The 22734-nt window shown below is 33.2% G+C and overlaps 5 protein-coding genes and 1 pseudogene across 9 annotated transcripts; 5 read left to right on the forward strand and 1 right to left on the reverse strand.

Annotated features, from left to right (window-relative positions):
• The first annotated feature begins 240 nt into the window (after window positions 1-240).
• LOC104718127 (uncharacterized) lies at window positions 241-862 on the forward strand. Its single transcript, XM_010435801.3, has one exon. The coding sequence runs from the start codon at window positions 320-322 to the stop codon at window positions 695-697; it is 378 nt and encodes a 125-aa protein (XP_010434103.1). The 5' UTR covers window positions 241-319; the 3' UTR covers window positions 698-862.
• A 2607-nt stretch (window positions 863-3469) lies between these two features.
• LOC147935910 (protein DETOXIFICATION 39) lies at window positions 3470-7302 on the forward strand. 2 transcript variants are annotated; one of them, XM_087469721.1, is made up of 8 exons: window positions 3470-4052; window positions 5123-5754; window positions 6070-6126; window positions 6208-6446; window positions 6551-6669; window positions 6766-6852; window positions 6975-7036; window positions 7117-7302. In XM_087469721.1, coding segments are annotated over exons 1-8 (1527 nt in total). In that variant the 5' UTR covers window positions 3470-3722; the 3' UTR covers window positions 7118-7302. The 2 variants fall into 2 exon arrangements, with proteins under 2 accessions (XP_087325847.1, XP_087325846.1); XM_087469720.1 differs by lacking the exon at window positions 7117-7302 and having other exon boundaries at window positions 3585-4052; window positions 6975-7037.
• Window positions 7303-7810: 508 nt separating this feature from the next.
• LOC104718129 (protein DETOXIFICATION 38-like) lies at window positions 7811-10474 on the forward strand (annotated as a pseudogene). The gene is made up of 6 exons (XR_015568231.1): window positions 7811-8205; window positions 8974-9605; window positions 9656-9712; window positions 9820-10058; window positions 10161-10257; window positions 10387-10474. The product of XR_015568231.1 is annotated as a protein DETOXIFICATION 38-like (transcript).
• A 2293-nt stretch (window positions 10475-12767) lies between these two features.
• On the reverse strand, window positions 12768-13353 carry LOC104718130 (uncharacterized). The gene has a single exon (XM_010435804.2). The coding sequence runs from the start codon at window positions 13323-13325 to the stop codon at window positions 12969-12971; it is 357 nt and encodes a 118-aa protein (XP_010434106.1). The 5' UTR covers window positions 13326-13353; the 3' UTR covers window positions 12768-12968.
• A 1046-nt stretch (window positions 13354-14399) lies between these two features.
• On the forward strand, window positions 14400-17739 carry LOC104718131 (proteinaceous RNase P 3). Of its 3 annotated transcripts, none has more exons than XM_010435805.2 (6): window positions 14400-14537; window positions 15280-16351; window positions 16714-16815; window positions 16899-17077; window positions 17176-17365; window positions 17469-17739. In XM_010435805.2, exons 2-6 carry the CDS (start codon window positions 15365-15367, stop codon window positions 17562-17564), a joined length of 1554 nt encoding a protein of 517 aa, XP_010434107.1. In that variant the 5' UTR covers window positions 14400-14537; window positions 15280-15364; the 3' UTR covers window positions 17565-17739. The 3 variants fall into 3 exon arrangements, with proteins under 3 accessions (XP_010434107.1, XP_010434109.1, XP_010434108.1); XM_010435807.3 differs by having other exon boundaries at window positions 14439-14579; XM_010435806.2 differs by having other exon boundaries at window positions 14475-14619.
• A 3081-nt stretch (window positions 17740-20820) lies between these two features.
• On the forward strand, window positions 20821-22534 carry LOC104718132 (uncharacterized). The gene is made up of 2 exons (XM_010435808.2): window positions 20821-20957; window positions 21639-22534. Exon 2 carries the CDS (start codon window positions 21643-21645, stop codon window positions 22393-22395), a length of 753 nt encoding a protein of 250 aa, XP_010434110.1. The 5' UTR covers window positions 20821-20957; window positions 21639-21642; the 3' UTR covers window positions 22396-22534.
• Window positions 22535-22734: the final 200 nt, after the last annotated feature.

A 22734-nucleotide genomic window follows, 5' to 3' on the forward strand; every position in this document is an offset into this window, starting at 1 on the left:
CATGTGGACAAATTTGTTTTTCTTTTTGTTGGAGTAAATCAGTTACAAGAAGTGGATGAGGATGAAACAGCTTTGGTCAACTAATTACAACGTAACTTGGAAAAAGACGTTCCACGTAAAAAAAGGCTAATCAACCTTTGTCTTCTCATCCCGACATGGCCCGTACAAATCTAATCCTTTTCCCTCGAGCCTTTTATCCATTTCTTTAATACTAAAAACAAACCATTAAGCTATATATATATATATATGTATACTTCTCTCTTGAGTTCTGAATCTTAACAAACTCAATCATCAAATAAACTAAACTAAACAAAACAAAATGGGAAACTGCATAGGAACGAAGACGTCGTGCTCCGGAGACGAGTGTGAATCATTAAACAAGAAGAGAAGAAGAAGATCATCCACCGTGTTTCATGACGAAGACGAAGACGGAGAGAAACTGCTTGGAGAAACAAGCAGCGAGACGTCATCGAGTTGTTCAACGTCTTGTGGAAGAAGGGAGATTAAGATAAGGATGACGAAGAAAGAACTTGAAGATCTCATGAGAAACATTGGTTTGAAGGGTTTGACGGCGGAAGAGATACGTTCTAAGTTAATTTTCGACGGTGGAGATCAAATCGGTTTCTCTGCCGTCGATTTAACTAATCACCACCAGCCGTGGAAACCGGCGTTACAAAGCATACCGGAGAACGATTAATGTTCTTTTCTCTTTTTAGTTTTTTTTTTGGGTTTGATTATTAAGAAAAAGCTGAGTTTGATGTGTGTGTGTCCTAAATTTGACCCTCCCTCGATCGGTGATTTTAGCTAATTGAAATTATGTACATGTCTATTTTGTAATTAATTTTTAAGACTCATTAATTAAGGATGTGTGTAAGCATGTACTTGTCTGCATCAAATGTGAACATTTCACATTCGAATCCGATATGCAAAACTCAAATAATACTTTTGAATCTTAAACCAATATGAAATATTATCCTACAGTAAGATGAAATAGTTAAAAAAAAAAGTTATAGTCAAATCAGTCATCATACAACGTGGAAGAACAGTTTCATTTCATTAACACGGTACCTGAAGAATCTATAATTATATACACACTTAGATAATTACGGCACACGGTAACGTTGATTCCACGTCGAGCATCTTAGCATTGCCGACTAGTCAGAGAGTTAACTATTCCATCATTTGCAAAGTCACCTGAAAAATATTAAGATGCTTACGCGAATGTTGGATTTAAGTATTTATTGAGTTGTCGATGCAGGTCATTTTTAGCCTTGTATGTGTTAATTGTTATGCATAGATCAGTCAATGGCCCCGACCCCATAAGGAAGATGTAGGTTAAATTTCACTTGCTCCAAGTTGACGACGCTTTTGTTTGTTGTTAATTTGGAACTGTTAGATTTTGCTAGATAAACAACTAAATAAGATAAAGTCACGTGTAAAGAGATAAGCGCATTTACTATTTTTGTGATGTAAAGATGAGTGTCGTATGAACAATTGTTCGGTCACTATAAAAAACAATCTTAAAACTAATTTCACCTATGATCAATTAATAATCTCATCGTTTCACACATTTCTATTTATGTGCAATATGAAATATATATATACACTATGCAAGGTACTTATGTGAGTGGTGACAGAAGATGGAACCAGCGGAGGGAAGATGAAAGCACTCGGAGTCTCAAACCTATAATAAGACCATCTCCCATAGTTTCCTTATTTTTTCCTCTATAATAGTTATAAATTTTGTTCCAATGGTTTTCTTTATTTTTTCTCTATAAAAGAATATTCCAAATATATACTCTTTTTATTTTACAATTAACACGTTTTATTTATAAAAATTGTAAATTAATCTATTTTAATATAAATTTTGTAACACTTGTATAAAATTATCTTTTGCAAATGATTTAGTCTCAATATTTTAGAATAATAATTTATACTTAAATTTATATTATTAATTTTTTAAAATACTTGTTTTATTTATTTTGGTCTTAAATAAAAGAAGTTAAAAATGAAAAGAACTACTTTGCAAATAAAATAGTTCAACTCTATTTATAGAGGAAAAAATAGAGTTCCTCTATATATAGAGAAAAAAATAGCAAAGTCTATTATAGAGATAAAAATAGAGATGGATTGGAACAAAAATTACTCTATAATAGAGTTTAGAGGCAAAAATAGAGAACCATTGGAGATGCTCTAAAGACCCCAAAACGTAAAGAAAATGTCCAATGCAATAGGATTTCAACGAATAATATAGGAGAATATATGTAATATATTAAAAAAGTAGTCCAAAGTTTGAATACTACATTTTAGAAGTTAAATGAATGCATAGATTGTACCTCAATTTTATCATTATGCTATTTCTTCAATTTGCTATAAAAAAAAAAGTTTTATAACAATTGTTTTCCCCCAACCAAACCTTTAAAACAAATAGAAACAAGTAGTTAAGTTCCAACTAATTATCTTCATTCATATCATTTAGTTTTATGTTTTTCTATATCAGAATATCAGTTTTACCTACTTAAACATAATTGGTATAATGAGAAAACAGATAGAAACATATAAAGAGTCAAAAACAGTAAAAGGGAAAATAAAACTTACATTGAAATTTCAAAACATAATATAAAAATGTTGTGCCATTCTATATGCCATTCATATAAAGAGGCACATTCTTTACTTTTGGACGACAACAAAGATACGGGATAGACTTTGTTGTGCCACGATCGTAACAGTCCTATAATAATAATAAAAAAATTGTGTAACAATCACCAGTATCACGTTCACGTGTCGATATTGAAAATTAGTTAAATTCTAACTAATAATAGTATTGACTCATGTGGTAAAAAAAAAACAAATTGACATTTGACGTTATAACCAAATCAACCCACATAGTTTAACCAACTCATAATCCGCCAGTGTTTACCTTATAATTATGAACTTTTTTCAAGGTTTCCGTATTTATACGAAATATGGAAGACGGAAATTATTTTTGTCCAAAACATCAAATTACTTGATACGAAAACAGAGATAATAAATTATCAGAAAAACAATTTTAGTATCTATAAAAAAATTATTTATATTCATGATTATATAGTACTGTACAGGAAAAAGAAAAGAATTGCTCATTCATTCATGCATGTACTTATATCTGTTAAACCATGTGATCAAAGCTAAAATAGGACCAAATTTGTAATAGACGACACGCTCTTTGTTTTGATATTTGAAGAAAGTGTAAAATGAAAAACTTCTGTTAAAAGATAAACTGGGAGATCTATGACTAGAATCTAGCCTAAATACAACCGACTTAAACCGCCTGATTAATATTAAGCTGCTCTCTTACTTCTAAAGTACTACATTTTTTTGTTTTATATAATTAATTAAAATACTACATTCTTTTTTGTATAATTAATCATTCATAATATTTCAATATTTGTCATAGTTGATTCGACCCCATCATCAGTCTTCACCTATCAGACCGAGAGCAAGAACAAAAAAGAAAAAGAAAAAAAAGGTAAGACACCTTTTTTTTTTGACAAAACTAAAAGGCTTTATGTTTCTTATCTTCATTTTGATTACTTTAAAAACCCCACAGATCCTTACATCTTCACCCAACCCACCCCAAGTTCCTCCTCAGTCTTTTTTTAACAAACAAACCATTTTCTTGCTTTTGTTCTCAGTAACATTTTATAGTCATTGATTAAACCAAATCAAAAACACCTAAACCTATGGATGTGACAAATGAGACCATGGAGAGAACCGATCTCCGGCGGCCATTGGTGGATCCGACGGTGGACACAGAAAAGAGACCTCCATTGGACGTCGGGCTCGAGAGCGTGTTAATGGAGAGTAGCTTGTCGTACCGGAGGCGTATATACTTAGGCGCGTGTATAGAGTTGAAACTACTTTCCCGGTTGGCTCTTCCGGCGATACTTATCTATTTAGTCAACAGCGGAATGAGTGTTTCCACTCGTATCTTCGCCGGTCATGTTGGCGGTCAGGAACTCGCCGCCGTGTCCCTCGGAAACAGCTGCTTCAATCTCGTCTATGGCCTTATGGTACGTTTTTCGTTACCGTACGCATGTGTGGCGACAATTTAAGATATTTGTATATCCTATTATTTTATTCACTTTGATATTAGTTGGAAGTTTAAAAATTAAAAATTTGCCTTTTGTGTGTTGACATAGAAAATGATTTACCTAATTATAACGGACCACACGTTTATTTCGTTAAGGACTACCAGCCAGTACGATTCTGTCTTTCACATTTTATCAATACATACAGTATATTATTATTGTTTATGATAGACAGCACTTTTCTCGTCTTTGCAAGTTATTTTTTCTGAACTTTATTGTGTGCTCTTTAATTAACAAAACAAATACAGTATATTATTATTGTGTGCTTCGGAATAGAAGTCAAATATTTATGATTCTCCATTTGTATTGTAGTGCATAACTGAGCTTTCTCTTTTGTTTTTGCTCATGGAGCTATTTGTTTACCTTTCTTTTCTAATAAGATTGAATATTACTACTTTCTATAATGCTTTCTCCTATCTTATAGAATTTTAAAAAGTGTTCTACGTTCTATTGTTTAGTAATTTACACTATTTTTTAATCCCTACGATCGATCCCACCCGCCAGCTTCACACGATCAGTCGCTCACTAATTATTTCTGATAAATTACCTGACCTACAAAAAAGGTTACCTGACTTACGTTTGGTAGAAAGATCTATCCACAAGTTGGCTTCATGCAGTAACCACTTATACAGTAGGTAGGGCGCATGGCGCATTAGTTTTTTCATTTTTGTAACACGCCCCCAAATATTTGCATGACTAGGGTCTACGTAGGTTGTCACAGTGATGTCTCTCGTACTCTTTTCTTCAAAAGATGCGGCTACCATATCCAACTATGTATGCACAAAATAATCCATTTTGTTATATATGTGCTTTAAAACAAATAGTATTTTATGAGGAAAACCTCTTAAAATATACAACTACCTAATAGTTGTTACCGTTTTTAGAGTACAGAAACAATTTCTACATTTAGAACATAAAGGTATATATGTGTCATGTCTCATGTGTCTATAATTAAGCTTTTTCCTTTTTGGCTTTATCATGTTTTTTTATAGTTGGGTATGGGTAGTGCTGTCGAGACACTATGTGGACAAGCATATGGCGCCCACCGGTATGACATGCTTGGGATCTATCTCCAAAGAGCAACAATTGTCCTTGCTCTAGTTGGCTTACCCATGACAATACTATACACCTTCTCGTACCCGATTCTTATCCTCTTAGGCGAGCCTAAAACAGTGTCCTACATGGGATCCATGTACATCACCGGACTCATCCCTCAGATATTCGCTTACGCCGTAAACTTCACGGCCCAAAAATTCCTCCAAGCCCAGAGCGTTGTGTCCCCCAGCGCGTACATCTCAGCCGTCGCACTCCTCCTCCAGATATCGCTGACATGGGTCGCCGTATATGTAATGAACATGGGCCTTATGGGCATAGCTTATGTTCTTACTATCTCTTGGTGGGTCATAGTTGGGGCCCAGAGTTTTTACATAGCTGTTAGTCCGAGGTTCAGACACACGTGGACTGGTCTTAGTTGGACATCGTTCCATGGTCTTTGGAGCTTCTTCAAACTATCTGCTGGCTCTGCTGTTATGATTTGTCTGGAAATGTGGTATTCACAGATTCTTGTTCTTCTCGCCGGTTTGCTTAAAGATCCAACACGCTCGCTTGATTCTCTCTCCATATGGTAAAGTCCACTAATTAGTATCATTTCTGTTTTTTATTGTGTTGACCTTTTTTTAACTGAGGTTTTTTAAAATAATACTTATCTATCACAAAAATAAACATAGAAATAAAAAGGAAGGTCAACTCAATTTTGCGATGTTTACATCGAAACCTCACTATCTTCTTAACGTTGGGGATAGAGAGTGCAACTTGATTACTTATTTTTATTTTTCCTTTCTTATTATCAGTATTCATTAGAATTGCTCTTTAAGGAAACAAATATTGGAACACAACTATTTTTCTTAATTTTATCTAACACTTTGTTTTGTTTTTGCAGCATGTCAATTTCAACATTATCCTTCATGGTTTCCGTTGGTTTCAACGCGGCTGCAAGGTTTGCATTATTTGTCAACCAAACGTTGCTAAAGATGAAACATGATTTTTTATTAAACAAAAGATTATATGACATTGACAGCGTACGAACTAGTAATGAGCTTGGAGCAGGAAATCCGAAATCAGCATTGTTCTCTACATGGACGGCGACTTTTGTTTCCTTCGTGATCTCCGTGGCGGAGGCACTCGCCGTGATATGGTCACGAGATTACGTTAGCTACATTTTCACGTCGGACATTCACGTGGCTGAAGCCGTCTCGGAGCTCTGTCCTTTTCTCGCCGTCACCATCATTCTCAACGGAATCCAACCTGTTTTGTCCGGTATACATAAATAATGCAGGCAATTATTTTAGCCAAAACCGGAGAAAACCGAGGCATATTCACCGAACCGGGTGTAACAAATTTTGGATTGGTATTGTTTGTAGGAGTGGCAGTGGGATGTGGATGGCAGACATACGTGGCATATGTGAACGTTGGTTGTTACTATATTGTTGGTATTCCCGTTGGCTGTATTCTCGGCTTCACTTTCAATTATCAAGCCAAGGTTCGGTTTCATATATATATTCTATGTATAATATATGCTTTATTATCATCAGTTTGATAAAAAGAAATTTATCTGAACTTTGGACTTTGGTTATAGGGAATATGGACCGGGATGATTGGAGGTACCCTCATGCAAACACTCATCTTACTTTACGTCACGTACCGAACAGATTGGGATAAAGAGGTAATGTTGCGTGAAATTTAGTTACATCTTATTGTTTTATATCATATAGTCAGTATAATAAGCTTAATTTGATGTCAAAGGATATGTCAAAATATTAAGATTATTATTACATAATGATCCAGGTGGAAAAGGCTAAGAAACGTTTGGATATGTGGGACGAAAAGAAGGAACCTCGCCAAAACTAGTAAGAATTTTACAACAAAAAAAAAAAGTCACTTTTCTAAAGAAATAATTACAGTGACATTAACACATTACAAAACTCAGGTTATAACTTATAACAAGTGTGGAGGAGTGAAGGACACTAAAGAAAAGAAAGCAAGTGATGTGAGGTTGTTTTGATGTAGCCTTTTGTCTCAGGGAAAACATTTTTTTAACCTGGCGGATTGCTCTTTAATTTATCTACTAAATGTCGTTCTTAAATTTATTAATCTTATAACCTTTTTCTCTAAAGTATTATTTTGAAGATAATAGTTAATTATATAAGCAAAACATTAATTTATTAGAAAGATAGGGAATAATAATCGACCACTTCAAAACAAATCAAGAATTTCTCTTTTATTTTTGATTAATTTTTATGTGACTGGACCAAGATCGGCATCCAATTTTTAAAACATAAAGTATTATTGTACACGTTTATTCTATGCAATTTATTTGTATAAATATTATTTTTAGTGCTTTTGCTTTGCATTGATAGATTCCTTTTAAAGAATTTATACATTCTATTGTTTTATATAAACAACTTACAGTCTTTTTTTTTTGTCTTGTCCCCTGGATCTTTCCACACACTCTCTTGTCGCTCTCTAATTTTGTTCGTTCCATTTGAAAAAGAACAAAAAACCAAACATTGTGACATGTTACGTTGTAAAATTCCCTGTTTTTATAACACAAAAGTCTTTGTTTCTTATCTTCGTTATAAAATATTTTAAAACCCAACCGATCGTCACATTCCACCCAATTTCCTCAATGGATATATGATCTTTATATAAACAACTCTTTTCTCGTAAAACTTGTCATAAACTAAATAATAGCATATGGATGTGTCAAATGAGACGGTGGAGAGAGTCGATCTCCGGCGGCCGTTGGTGGGCACGGAGAAGAAATCTCCGTTGGAGGTTGGGCTCGAGAGCGTGTTAACCGAGAGTAGCTTGCCGTACCGGAGGCGTGTATATATATTTAGGAGCGTGCATGGAGTTAAAACTACTTTTCCGGTTGGCATTTCCGGCGATACTCATTTATTTAGTCAACAGCGGAATGGGTATTTCCGCTCGTATCTTCGCCGGACGTCTCGGCAGTAACCAACTCGCTGCCGCGTCCATCGGGAATAGCAGCTTCAATCTCGTATATGCCCTCATGGTACGCTTAGAGTCACTTTACATATGTGTGGAGACTAGAAACATAACTGATATTGATTGTTTTGTTTGACGTTAATTAATGGTTTGTATTCTTAGTGAGGTATGGAACAAGTTTAAGAACTAAGACAGTAATTGGTTAAACTAGTTAGAGTAAATTATTAGGTGGGAAAATGTTCTCACCAGTCAAGAGGAACACATGTTGGAGAGATTTTTCTGCTTATTTTATAGAAATGTTTCTTAAAAAAATCAAATTAAAGTAAAAAAAAAAATTAAAGACATCCTCCAACTAGGACCTTCTACTTTGGACTCTTTAATTCCATTATAATTTTTTTTGTTACTGGTGGACGACTAGTGTATTAATAATCTACCTACAGTATATACATATATCATTTAATTAGTTATTAAAATATTTTAAAGTATAACTGCTGGTAATAATAAAAATGAAATCAACAACTCATAGTCTCTTAAAGATCGAAACTTATGTTATGAAGTCAGCAGCTCCTACTTCCATTAACACAGAAAACCCCAAACAATCTCACCAAAACCACTATGGTTAACAGATTTTGTGTAAAAAGAAAATTAAAATTTTGGAGTACGAAAGAGAATAATCCTTTACTTTTCAATTCATAACATTTATAAAGGTGTGAAGTATGAACACATGAATTTTTTTTTCTTTTCACTTTTGATATATATACGTCCTACACTTGTGACGTCGAATAAAATATATATATAATTTAGGTTTTTTTTTGGGTTTTTTTTTTAAAAACAGTTGGGTATGGGTAGTGCGGTCGAGACACTATGTGGACAAGCGTATGGTGCCCATCGGTACGATATGCTTGGGATCTATCTACAAAGAGCAACAATAGTTCTCGCTATAGTTGGCTTACCTATGACAGTACTATACACCTTCTCGTACCCGATTCTTCTCCTCTTAGGCGAGCCCAAATCAGTGTCGTACATGGGATCTTTGTACATCGCCGGACTCATCCCACAAATCTTCGCCTACGCCATAAACTTCACGGCCCAAAAATTTCTCCAGGCTCAAAGCGTGGTGGCTCCAAGCGCGTACATCTCAGCTGCCGCACTCCTCATCCAGATATCATTGGCGTGGGTCACCGTATATGTAATGAACATGGGCCTTATGGGTATTGCTTACGTTCTTACTATCTCTTGGTGGTTCATAGTTGGGGCTCAGACGGTTTACATTATATCTAGCCTAAGGTTTAGAGACACGTGAACTGGTTTTAGTTGGAGATCGTTCCATGGTCTTTGGAGCTTCTTCAAACTGTCCGCTGGCTCCGCTGTAATGATCTGTTTGGAAATGTGGTATTCACAAATTCTTGTACTTCTCGCCGGTTTGCTCAAAGATCCTGCACTCTCTCTTGATTCTTTATCCATCTGGTAAGTCCATTAGTTCATTACGTTTCCATTTTTTACGTTCTCTTTTGTAGTATGTCAATTTCAGCATTGTCATTCATGGTTTCGGTCGGGTTCAATGCGGCTGTAAGGTTAGTAATAGTTTTATTACTTAAATGATTTTCAACCAAATTTATATTTTAAAAAACATTGCTGAAATTAAATCATTAAAAGAAAAAGGAAACTATGACATGGACAGTGTACGAACAAGTAATGAGCTTGGAGCAGGAAATCCAAAATCGGTGTTGTTCTCTACATGGACCGCGACTTTTGCTTCCTTCGTGATCTCTGTCGTGGAGGCCCTCGCCGTGATATGGTCACGTGATTACGTTAGCTACATTTTCACGTCGGACGTTGAGGTGGCTGAGGTCGTCTCTGACCTTTGTCCCTTTCTCGCCGTCACCATCATTCTCAACGGAATCCAACCTGTATTATTCGGTATACAGAATAGTTCACGCAATTATTTAGCTAAAACCGGAGAAAATCGGCGTATATTAACCAAATCAGGCGTAATAAATTTTGGTTTGGTGTTGTTTGTAGGAGTGGCAGTGGGATGTGGATGGCAGACATACGTGGCCTCAGTGGCGGACCCAGGATTAAAATTTAGGGAGGTCAATTACAGGAAAAAAATATTAATATGAGATATTGGGGATTCGAACTCGGGTTTGGGGAGTTCAGCAGTACAGAATGTAATGTGTACACTATATATATGTTTTTGCTATGATTATATAGATTAGAAAATAATTGTATGTGAATTTGGTTGTAGGGAGTATGGATCGCACCGGGATGATTGGAGGTACCTTCATGCAAACACTCATCTTGCTTTACGTGACGTATAAAACAGATTGGGATAAAGAGGTAACGTTACATTTACATGAAATTAAGTTACATATTTTAAGATCATTTATCAAAAGTTAGATTTGGTTTCATGCACAAGGGCGTGTCGAGATTACTAAGATTCTTATAACACGATGGTTCAGGTGGAAACATCAAGAAAGCGATTGGATATGTGGGACGAGGACAAAGACTCTCGCCAGAATTCGTAATAGATTTATATAAAGTAGTTTTAAAAGAAATCTTTTAAAAAGGAATTTTGATATATAATTAGCACATTAAAGAACAATTCACTGATTTTTGTTTCTTCTTTTTTTTTTCCTTGGAAAAAAGTATTTTGGCTAAATCTGATGGATCTCAATCTAGTAAAAGTTGTAATCAAATGGATATATTCTTGTGCTTTGAAGCAAGTGTTTGATTATTTATCATGATTTTTTTTTTTTTTGAATAAAATTTATCATGAATTTTAATGTAACAGTTATATAGTATATCAATGTAGCTAGCTTGGTTTTACAGTTTCTTAACCTTTTTTTTACCTAAGTTTAATGTATAATTTTGGTCTGGTTTGATTCACATTGTGTTCAGTAAAATTAGCCCGGTTCACTAGAAACACATAATAAATCTCAACTTGTACATTTGTGATGGCAATCGCGGATCGCCTGCTGTTCTATTAGAAGACCTATTAGACAAACGCGAGTTAATTATAAGAGTGATTGTCAGATATTTAATTAATGATCGTACAAACTAAATAAATTTGCAATTTAAAACTTGTTATAGTCAACTTCCCTACGTAAAGAAAGATAAAATAAGTCAACGGTATAGGAATCAAAATGCTTCGTAAAGCATTAAAGCATCACCGACCTTAATTACTAATCTTAAGGAAGAGAGGTTCAATGGACTGATGCCATGTTCACAATCGTACACATCTCTTTAGTTTTTGGTCAACACAATCGTACACCTTAGTCCACTAATTCAGACAACCATTTTCCCTTTTGCTCATATGTCCCCAGTGCCGGCTCAAGATTTTTAGGAGCCCCTGGGGAATTTTCTTTTTTTGAATGAAAGACCAAATTTTTTTTTTAACATTTGTTATATGTTAAAAAAAAATATGGGTTTCATTTTGATAATATATAAACACTTGATAAAATTATAAAAATTTATTTTCATTCTACGTTGGAGTAAGTTGAGATAATTATAGAAGATAAAGAGTTTTTTTGGTTATTGACTCGTAAAAATAAATCGTTAAAACATATTTTAATGAATTATTTTTGTGTTACAAATTTTTTTTTTGCCTCTTTTATTTTACATTATTTTTTGTGCCCATTTATCTTGCATTATTTTTTTTTTTGTACCCCTTTATCTTGCATTATTTATTTTTTATGCCCCTTAATCTTACATTATTTGCTTCCTTAATCTATGAACCCGGGGCGGTCGCACCTCTTGTCCCCCTATCTAAACCAGCACTGTATGTCCGACACTAATTTCTAAAATATATAACCAACATGTATAATTTTACAATGAAGAAAAGAGGACAAGAGAATACGTCAAATATAGATAGATCCCACTGCCTTGACCAATAAAACAACATCATTTGATTCACACACAAACATATAAACCGTGTAAGTGCTTAAATTCTTGTTTCTAGCTTGATAGATTTCATGAGAGTAAGAGCAGACAATGTGTTAAAGGAAGAATTGTATTAGACTCTCATGATCGTAATTGTACAAGATACATTCTCTTATATAGAGATGAGTTTCCTAAACTAAGATAAGGATAAATGTAAACTAAATATTATTTATACACTCTTGACAATGTTAAACTTCCTAAACCAATATTAACATTTATCTAATATCTTCTAGAATAATATCTTCATGACTTCCATTTTTGGGTTTATCATCTAAACCGTCGATCTCGGTCGATCTCCGGTTCACCATCTCCCAATATAGCTCTAGAACACATTTTGTTTTTTTTTGTGTGTGTGGCAGATGTGACGTCTGAGTCTGAGGTGTTGTTATGCTATGATTTGTTTGCTGGACTTCAACTCAACAAATCTAGTTTGAAAAGTGCTAGATGAGTAACAGAAAGCAAAAAAAAAATACCTATGTTATGTCAAACAATTACCCAAATTAATCATTTATGCGTCCCATACTCCCATGACATTATAAAACACCTGAAGCTTTATTTGTATCAGTCGTTTTATGGACATACTTGATATATATATATATATATTTTTTTGCAATTCATAGGACCTTAATTTAGGACATGGAGATTTTATAACAAGTTCATGAGATGGACTATTAAATAAATGTGATAAGATGTGAATCCAGATCCCTTATTTATTATCTCTGAATCTCTGATAACAATTCGTCTGTGAATTATAGACCCACACGGTTCATATAGATATAGTTTACACCATTGCTAACATAGATCTAGATACGAGTATTAATTTATTCAATATATGATATGGAATGACAAGGAAAACAAAATAGTGTCTTCCCTACAAAAAGTATTCAATCAAACACAAAGAGCGAAGAGAGGTTGAAGATCGGAGACATTTCGAGGAGGAGATGAACAGAAGAAATAACGTCTAAGAGATTTGAGTAAACGTGGCATAAGATCACCATGCTTGTTTGCCATTACACAACTCTTCCTCAGCTTCCTCAGCTTCTTCCCTATCTTCATTCTTATCCCAACCACTCTAAAGGACGGTGTTTTCATAGTAGTATTTCTCTTCTGTACATGTCTTAATGTCTCTGTATCGGCTCGTTGGAGAATCTTGTGGATCAGAAACTGAGCTCTCCTGTGAATTATCTCATTAGGATCTTCTTTCTCTATCTTTGTGTATTGGTTTGGATTCTTCATCATTGCCATTTTTTCTTTTTTGAGCTAAATTAAGTGGGGTGAGTAAGTTTAGTTAATAGAATGAGGATCATCGTACATTATATACATAGGTAGTGGCATATGTGGGGATTTTATATTGTTTGACCATATAAACATAACATGTGGACTATCCATTATTCCTGTGGTTCACGCACATGTACATATAACTAGTAGGTAATTAATAAATTTAACTGGACGAAACAAATTTTTTTTTTGATATATTAAGAGATTTAAACAATACAAGATTTAAATGAATATATTGTTAATTTTTTATTAAGTGAAAATTTGGTTAATAATAAAATTAACTAATAGCAATGTGATAGGTTAAAATCAGGTGTCTTAACATTTTCTAGTTTTTGACTTTGTTCCCTATACGGCTATACGTATTGCTTCACCTAAATCACCTCACAAAATTTTTGTATTCCAACTCTCTGGAGTCTTCCAAATAACCATTAACCCAATTCTAAAGTCATTGTAGACTACAGTACTATAAATATTTATCTTATGTAGTATATTCATTATATACATAAGTATTCAACTTAATATTTTCAGTGATTTGTGTGAAATTTACAAATCCTATGTTATTCAATCGTGGATTTTAAAAAGTGTATTAAAATATACTGTTATTGAACTGATGATTTAACAATTTACTTTAAAATCCATTGTTATTCAAAATAGTTTTGTGGATTTGAATTTTAATGATTTTTAGGATTCTAGAGGATTTGAGAGGATTTGTTTAGTTAAAATTACAGAAATCCAAATCTCATGGTTTTAGGTGGGATTTGAAATTTTTTTACAAAAAATCATATCAACTTCCCTAAAATCTATCAAAATCCCATCAAATTCTCCAAAATCCCATCAAATTCTCCAAAATCATGGTTTGAACACCCCGTTATAGACTTATAGTTTTTAACAATCAACATTCATATAAATTTTTAATGCATAAATAAATACAATTTTATTTTATTTTTTAACTATTACAAAATTATTATTTTTTTGTATGAAATAATGAAAATAAGTTGAAATAGCTTCTTTATTTATTTTTATTTTGGATTTTTTGGAAGAAACCCAAATAAGGTTGATTAAAAAAAATATGGAAAAGCTATGAAATTAAAAAAAACCTTCACTGCCTTCTTCTTTGCTCAGCGCCGTGCCGCCTTGTCTCTCTCAAACTCGCTTATCCTATCGAGCCATTCCTCGCAGGTTAGCTTCTTCGACAAATACTGCTTTGACCTTCCCTTTTGGGTTCGTTTCTATACCTTAAAGTTTCTGCCTTTATTCTAAGGTACAGCTAAAGTACAGAGATTTATAAACCCCTAGTTGTTTCTGTTCAATGTAGAAGCTTTTTTAACCTAGATTAATCAGGACTTGTTCAGGATTAGTCAGAGTATCGTAGTTTTCACAGCCTTGGAACCCGTCTCGAGTGTTTATGATTTATGCATGTTCCTTACTCCCTAGGTTCTGATGAATCAATTTCATGGTTTTAAATTTTAGTGTGGTGTTGAGATAATTCGAAGATAAAATCTTTGGTGTAAACTTTGTTTCTGGGTCTGTATGATCCTATTCATGTTTTGCTTGGGTTCTGGGAATAAAAGATAACAGTTTGATTGGATCAGCCTTCAATTGGATCCTGAATTTGCTAGGCAGGTGCAAAACTGATCAATAGGAGTATAGATTGATGAAACTATACAAAATTACATTCCTTTTGTTTAATCCCTGTAGTAGTTTTTTGTTTTTTCGAAAGACTGAGTGAACTAATATCAATGAAAGCATCAGATCTTTGTTTTGAAGAAATTGGCCTTAAGCTTTATGGAAGAAAAATACGGGACATTGTGACTATTTTATTCCTTCTAGTGCCTCAATCTCTGTGAAAAGATTGTGTTTGGAATGTTGTTAACTGGTTTGTTTCTGCTCGATCTAATTTTGGGTTTTTATGATGGCTCAGGGTAAGGGTTTCATCATTCAGATTCGTTAATTCAAAGCTTGTAACATTAAGAAACCGCCCTGTTAATTTGCACATATACTGTTCTATGGCTGGTACTGATAAACGCCGCTCTTGCCACCACGACGAAAGCCCTACAAAACCAAACAAGAAGAAGAAGGGAGGCCGTAATCCAGAGAAGAATCTCCTTATTAATCTTCATTCCTGTTCCAAGTCCAAGAACCTCTCAGCTGCGTTGGCTCTATATGATGCAGCTATCACTTCCACTGACATTCGCCTCAGCCAGCAACACTTCCAAAGCCTTCTTTACCTCTGCTCTGCGTCCATTAGTGACCCGTCTCTTCAAACCCTTGCCATCGACCGTGGCTTCCAAATTTTTGATCGTATGGTTAGTTCCGGGGTAAGTCCGAATGAGTCATGCGTCACTGCAGTGGCACGACTAGCTGCTGCCAAAGGTGACGGTGATTATGCTTTTAAGCTTGTCAAAGACATTGTTGCTGTTGGTGGTGTATCGTTCCCCCGTCTGAGAACTTATTCTCCAGCTTTGCTCTGTTTCTGTGAGAGTTTAGAGGCTGAAAAGGGTTATGAAGTGGAAGACCACATGGATGCTTCAGGTATTGTGTTGGAGGAGGCAGAGATCTCGGCTTTGCTGAAGGTAAGCGCTGCCACGGGCAGAGAAAAGAAGGTTTATAAGTATTTGCATAAATTAAGAGAATGTGTTGGCTGCGTTAGTGAAGAGACTTCAAAAATTATCGAGGAATGGTTCTGTGGAGAGAAAGCTAGTGAGGTTTGTGCTAATGGGATTGGGTTTGATATTGACCTGCTTAGAGCTGCTGTTTTGAAGAATGGGGGAGGGTGGCATGGTCTTGGGTGGGTTGGGGAAGGCAAATGGACTGTGAAGAAAGGTAGTGTTAGTCCAGCCGGGAAATGCTTGAGCTGTGACGAACATTTGGATAGTATAGATACGAATGAGTTAGAGACTGAAAATTTTGTGGATTCTTTGGTGGCTTTAGCTATGGAGAGGAAGGCGAAAATGAATTCATGTGAGCCAATGGCGGACTTCAGCGAGTTTCAGGTTAGAGATAAATAATGGATGATTTCTCTTAGTTTGCCTCTAATATTGTGTGGAATTTATAAGTTCTGGTAGATATAATCTTGCATGAGATAAAATATTGAAAGCAAGTTTATGTTATTTACGTAGTCAATTTTGATGGTTATATAGACAAAGGTAATAGTGCTTGGAGTTCAAGAATAGTAAATGCTCCAATGTAGTTTATGTTGTTTAGATTTCCTTGGATGTAATCTAGGTCTCCCTTCTATTCATGGTGGAACTCTATTAAGTATTTTTTTTGGCTTGAATCAGAGATATTATTGAAAACAGAAGAAGTATACTTGTTGATTATTATCTAAATAACATTCGAATGTCAATTATCTCAGGAGTGGCTTGAAAAGAATGAAGATTACGAAGCTATAGTAGATGGAGCAAATATTGGGCTCTACCAACAAAATTTTGCAGATGGTGGTTTCAGTCTTCCACAGGTTCTCATCGATTTTTATTCCTTTGTGTTTTTAAATACATTCCTGCGAATACTAACACAATACAATATGGTGAACAAGAGCAGCTTGAAGCTGTAGTGAAGGAGCTTTACAATCAAAGTGGTAACAAAAAGCAGCCGCTAATTCTGTTGCACAAGAAACGGGTCAATGCTCTTTTAGACAACCCGAATCACCGGAATTTGGTGGAAGAATGGATTAATAACAATGTCCTATATGCGACTCCACCAGGTTCCAATGATGATTGGTATGAAGTGACTTAAGCTTCTTTTATAATCCCACTGACATGGTTTTGGTTTGGTTACTCAATAATTGGTTTCTTTTTGTTTGATATTTTGATTTCAGGTATTGGCTCTATGCTGCTGCTAAACTCAAGTGTTTACTTGTGACTAATGATGAGATGAGAGATCACATTTTTGAACTATTAAGTAACAGTTTTTTCCAAAAATGGAAAGAAAGACATCAAGTTCGGTTTACCTTTGTGAAAGGTTCTCTCAAGCTTGAAATGCCTCCTCCCTTTTCAGTTGTGATTCAGGTTTTTCACAATCTTATTTCAAATATGTGTTTTCTGTTTTAGTCTTTTTGTGTTGAATCAATACCTGAATCAATGTTTGTTTTTTTTTGGGATATAAATTCAGGAATCGGAGAAAGGATCATGGCACGTTCCAATAACCTGCTTAAACAATGAGGAATCTTTGAGAAGTTGGATTTGCATTACAAGGGAGAGTGTATAGATTGATTCACTCTATTTGTCCAAGTCATCATCATTTCACCAATTTTCCACCCTAAGGTGTTAGAAATCAGAGCTGTTTTAGTTTTAGAACTCAGACCGGTTTGATTTTTGTTGTAAGAAAGAATGTTTTACAAGGTTTTTGATCTTCTTCAAATAAACATTGGTTTAATAATCAACACAAGTATAACAAGAAAAGTATTGAAAGTAAATAATGATTGAAGTAATACATCAAATAAAACATCAAAACTATTGAAAAAAATAATAATAATGCTACATTAATGGACAACCCAAATTTTAGTCAGTTATCCGACTACGACTAAATTATGATATTCCCCAAGCAATGAAAGATTGTATTTTGTTTAGTAAAATCACGAAACAACAGTTGAATCAAATATTTCTGGTCGCACCAAAACTTTTAGCACTACTTTTCTATAATTTTCTTTTCATTTATATTATTACCATCGCGTTAGTATTGAAAAATTAATTCTTGAATATTATACAAAAACAAATGTCAAAATTAATGAAAATGAGTCTTTTGGTTTTGAATATCTTATTATATAAATTTTGATGACAAAATCAGTTATTTACAAGATTGTGACACGCGTCAAATATATTGATTAGATGTCGACACGTGTCTAATTCTATTTACAGAATTTTATATGTTTATATTCAAAAAATGTAAAAGTTACTCATTAACAAGATAGTGACACGTGTCAAATATATTGATTAGATCATGACACATGTCTAGTTTTATTTACAGAATTTTACAAGTTTATATTATAAAAAAATTATTTTTCTAAATAAAAAAGGAAAACTAACAAAATTAATCAAAAAGGAAAACTAACAAACTCAATATACTTTATAATTAGACTGTACGTGTGTTCTCAATAAAATTTGACATGTGTTAACAAAAACGAAATTAATTAAACATGTATATTAATCAATAAATAATGAATAACAAAGTTAAAAAGAATAACATAAGTTATGTAACATAATTTTAGTCGAATATAAATTGTATTTATCGTTGTAATATAAATTTTTATTGTAAGTAAGCACACAAAACCTTGAAAGAGTAATGAACTTACAAAAAAATTCAATACATGATGTATATTAGTATAGTTTTACATGTTTTATTTTAAAGATTTTAATGCATGTAGTAATATGAGAAACCTGAAAGAAAAATAGAAAAACTGAGTTTGTAGGAATGAATTTTTGGTTAATTGATGAAAACTGACAAAAGTATTATTTATGAAATTACGACATATAGTAGAATAGTATTTAGGATATTTTTGAATTTCCAAACTTTTTGTGGATGTTAACTGATTTTTTTACTGATTGTTTATTGTTAAATTTAAAAAGCTAACCAATATACATATTATCTCATATGATGCTCATATTAGTTTTTTTTTAATTAAATTTTTAACTCTAATACATGAAGAAGTGAATTATGGTTTTATGATGAAATAGATAGTTAAATGTGATTACTAAACTGAATGTCTAACGATGAAATTTATTTTAGATTAAAAAAAAATACAAATATTAATACGTATCATTTTTATAAAATTGATTCAAGAATATTATTCATATTTTTTATGTTTGATTTTATAATTTGAACGAATGTATTTTTGTAATGCATATGTTAAAACATAAGATAATACGAAATATATTATAATTTATAGGAATGAATCTTCACTAATTTGATGGTAATGTCTATATATCTTTATATATGTTTTTAATTTATAACTTTCACTTATTTAAAATTTATTATGAAATGAGTTAAAATTAGTACTTATGAGATAACAACATAACAAATATATCTTAAATATGTTGATTCAGTTTTATTGCGAATTATATTTTGTTAATTTTTATTTGTATTTTCAATTCTTACTAAGATATAGACTTGATATGATTTATTAATTGTGTTTGATGTAAAATATTTAGTTCTATGCATTAAGATGAAATGTATAATTAAACTTAAAATATGGTTTATTACGATGTTATAGATATTTAAATGGTACTCCATGTCCTCTAAGATTTTTTGGATAAAAACACAAACATTAATAAACAATAAATATTATGTCATTTATAAAATTTCAACCAATAAGAAAATATACGGAAAACGATATATTTCTCCAAGAGAATATCATATCAAACCAGATAGAGCTCAATCTATTTTCATGTGCTATATATCTCCAAGAAAATATTTCTCAATTTATATCTCCCAGACTCCATAGTTCAAGATCTATATCTCCTTTGAAACATAGTCTTCACCTAATTACCCACAAACATCGGTTTTGCTTAGTTCACTATTTACTGAAATAACTAAATAAAATAATAAAACAAATATAACATAATTTAAACCGAATTAAATTAAGGATTTAATTCTGTTGTGCCCCTATCCCAAGAATTCTTTTCTACACATCCACTTTAATTCTACATACCCCTCTTCTTTAATGAAAGGACGAAACTACCCCTCTAACAATTTTTAAATAAAAATCGAACATCCTAGTTGTACCCTAGTTGTACCCGTTGCACCCTAGTTGTACCCTAATTGTACCCTAGTTGTACCCTAGTTGTACCCCGCATAGTGGGATTCGAACTCTAGGCGCGCAATGGCTGAGCTACTGTGTTTTTCGTTGAACACTTACTGGTTTAACTATATTTAACCTTTAACAACCTTCATTAAGGGTAATTTTGTCTTTTTACCGTTGAGGGGTTTTTGAAAATTTGTTTTGATGAAAAAGGGTATGAGATTTTAGTCCTTAAATTAATTAAAACAAATTAAAAGAAAAAAAAAAGAACATGATGATTTTCTTCAGTTGATCAAAAGCTCTATCTAGCTTGATGTGATACTTTTTGTGGGAAAAATGTTTTTCCGAAAAATATATTGCGTAGTTCAAATAATCATAAATTGTTATATTAATAAAAATTGTACATAGAAATTTGAGAAAATATTATAAAATAATGCAAAAAACCTTCACAACTCTTATATAATAGAATTGAGAGAGTATTAAAATGAAATATGAGAAGTTCATATTCAATATTAAAATGTTACAAGATAAAATCTAAAAATATGTCTATTACTACTTAATTATTCTCAATAATTTTTTAAAATTTTTATCCGCTATTACGCGGACCTTATCTAGTACCATATAAACAAAAATAAAAAGAAAAATCTTTAATGTTACCAAAAAAAAAAAATCTTTAATGCTAATTAACAAAAGCCCATTAAAAGTACGAAATGAAGAGACGCGAGAGAGAAACCGCAAAACTTGAACAAAGATAGCCGAAGAAGTTTATAAATACAACTCTCTCTCTCACACTCACATGCTCACGCTGCTGAGTTTTTTGAAGAACCATTTCGTGTGGTTTTGTTGCGTCGCGTGGCCGAGAGGTAAAACCTATGTTTACCATTTTTTTCGATTTAACATTAGACTAAATAGTTTTTATAATACGATTACCTCTAGGTCTTGATACTTCTGAATCCACCTTTTTGGATTTAAATAGATTCAGGTTTGTTTTTGATTATTTTCGTATTGTTTTCTGTAGTTTTCGAAACAAATTATATATCTTAGTATTCTCTCTTGTCTAATCTTACAATAGAGATTTGATCCGTTTTTTCCTCGGTTTATGGATTTGAAAATCTTCTCTATTTAGACGACACTAGGGTTTGATAAATCTAGGGTAAATATGTTTGTTTTCGAAGGTGGATTAACTTTAATGTGATGAGATTGATTTTTTTATATTATTTTGAATCGAAACCCTATGCGAGTCACTTGATACTTAGGTTTTTACCATGTTCTGCTTTGGTCTTAAAATCAGTTCCATATATAATTCAGTTTTTAGTTTTGGTGTTTCTGTATTAACTTCGTTTCAGATCAGAATAGCAATTAGATAGGGGCAGTGTGAAATCTAGAATGTTTTGTAGATTAGGAATGTAATTATATTCTTCATTTATTGTTTTTGTTAGTAGACTTTATATTTCTTCTGATAATTTTATTCACTCTCATTGTGACATGACAATATGAAACTTAACACATTTTTTATGTTTTTTTGATGGGTTTAATCTATGTAGAAGGATGAATCATCAGAACCAAGTCATCATTAACTCACCTCCTCCGGCTGCTAATAACGGCTTGCCGAAGAGAAAAAGAGGTCGTCCCCCCACGAAAGAAATCTCAACTCCAAAACCTAACACTGATTTGGTGGGAAAGGAGGTTTCTGGAGTGATCGAAGGATCCTTTGAGGCAGGCTATCACCTGAACGTTAAGGTTAAAGATAGTGACATCAAACTCAGAGGTCTCGTGTTCATACCGGACAGAGTCATACCGGTCACTACAGAAAACGACGTGGCTCCTCTTGTTAAAATGTATGTAAGAGAAGAGATCAAGAATAACCAAACTGATCAATCTCTTCCTGTTGATCAACCAATGAAGAATGCTGCTGTCGTCACTACTGACTCGGAGATTAGAGAATATGCTCAAGCGTTGACATTAATGCAACATATGAGCAATGGCACGGTGCAAGAAAAGGAAGCTACGCCTGAGAAAGATGAAGTGATGGAAGAAGCCGCTAATAGGTTAGTGGAGTTCTTTTCAAATCCAGTGAGGAACAGTGTGACCTCTCAAGCACGGAGGCCTGTCGTGGTTCAGAAACGGGAGGCTCGTGGATTCGATCTTATGAAGGAACCGGTTTCTCAAGGAGAGAAAGTGCCAGAGGAGCTTCAGCTAGAGCTTGGAAACAAGACAACAGCAATGATAACAAATTTGTTTGGAGAAGAGAAGAAGAAGGAAGATAGTAACATGGAAGAAGGTACCCCATCAGTGCAGTAGTTAAAACTATGTGTAACAACAAACCACATTATACTCTGTTGTCTTCTTTATCAGTTCTTTATTTTTCAGACCTGAGTTTTTGTCTGTTGTAAACTTGTAAAACAGTTGGTTTTTCTGGTTTTGCGAACATTTATATCTCTAGTCCCTTCTTCTGTAGCTATGTCCCAACCAACTAACCGAGATAGATGGTATCTAGTATGATTATATAGAGTATTTGGTAAATATGAATGTTTAATGTGCATATCATACCATCATAAGTAAACAATGTTAGATGAGGCAGTTTTTTACTTTTTTTCACTAAAATCAAACTGAGGCTCCGTGTGCCATAACCAAATTATA

Source organism: Camelina sativa, chromosome 10 (genome assembly GCF_030686135.1).
Source record: "Camelina sativa cultivar CO46 ecotype springtype chromosome 10, ASM3068613v1".
Lineage (NCBI taxonomy): Eukaryota > Viridiplantae > Streptophyta > Magnoliopsida > Brassicales > Brassicaceae > Camelina > Camelina sativa.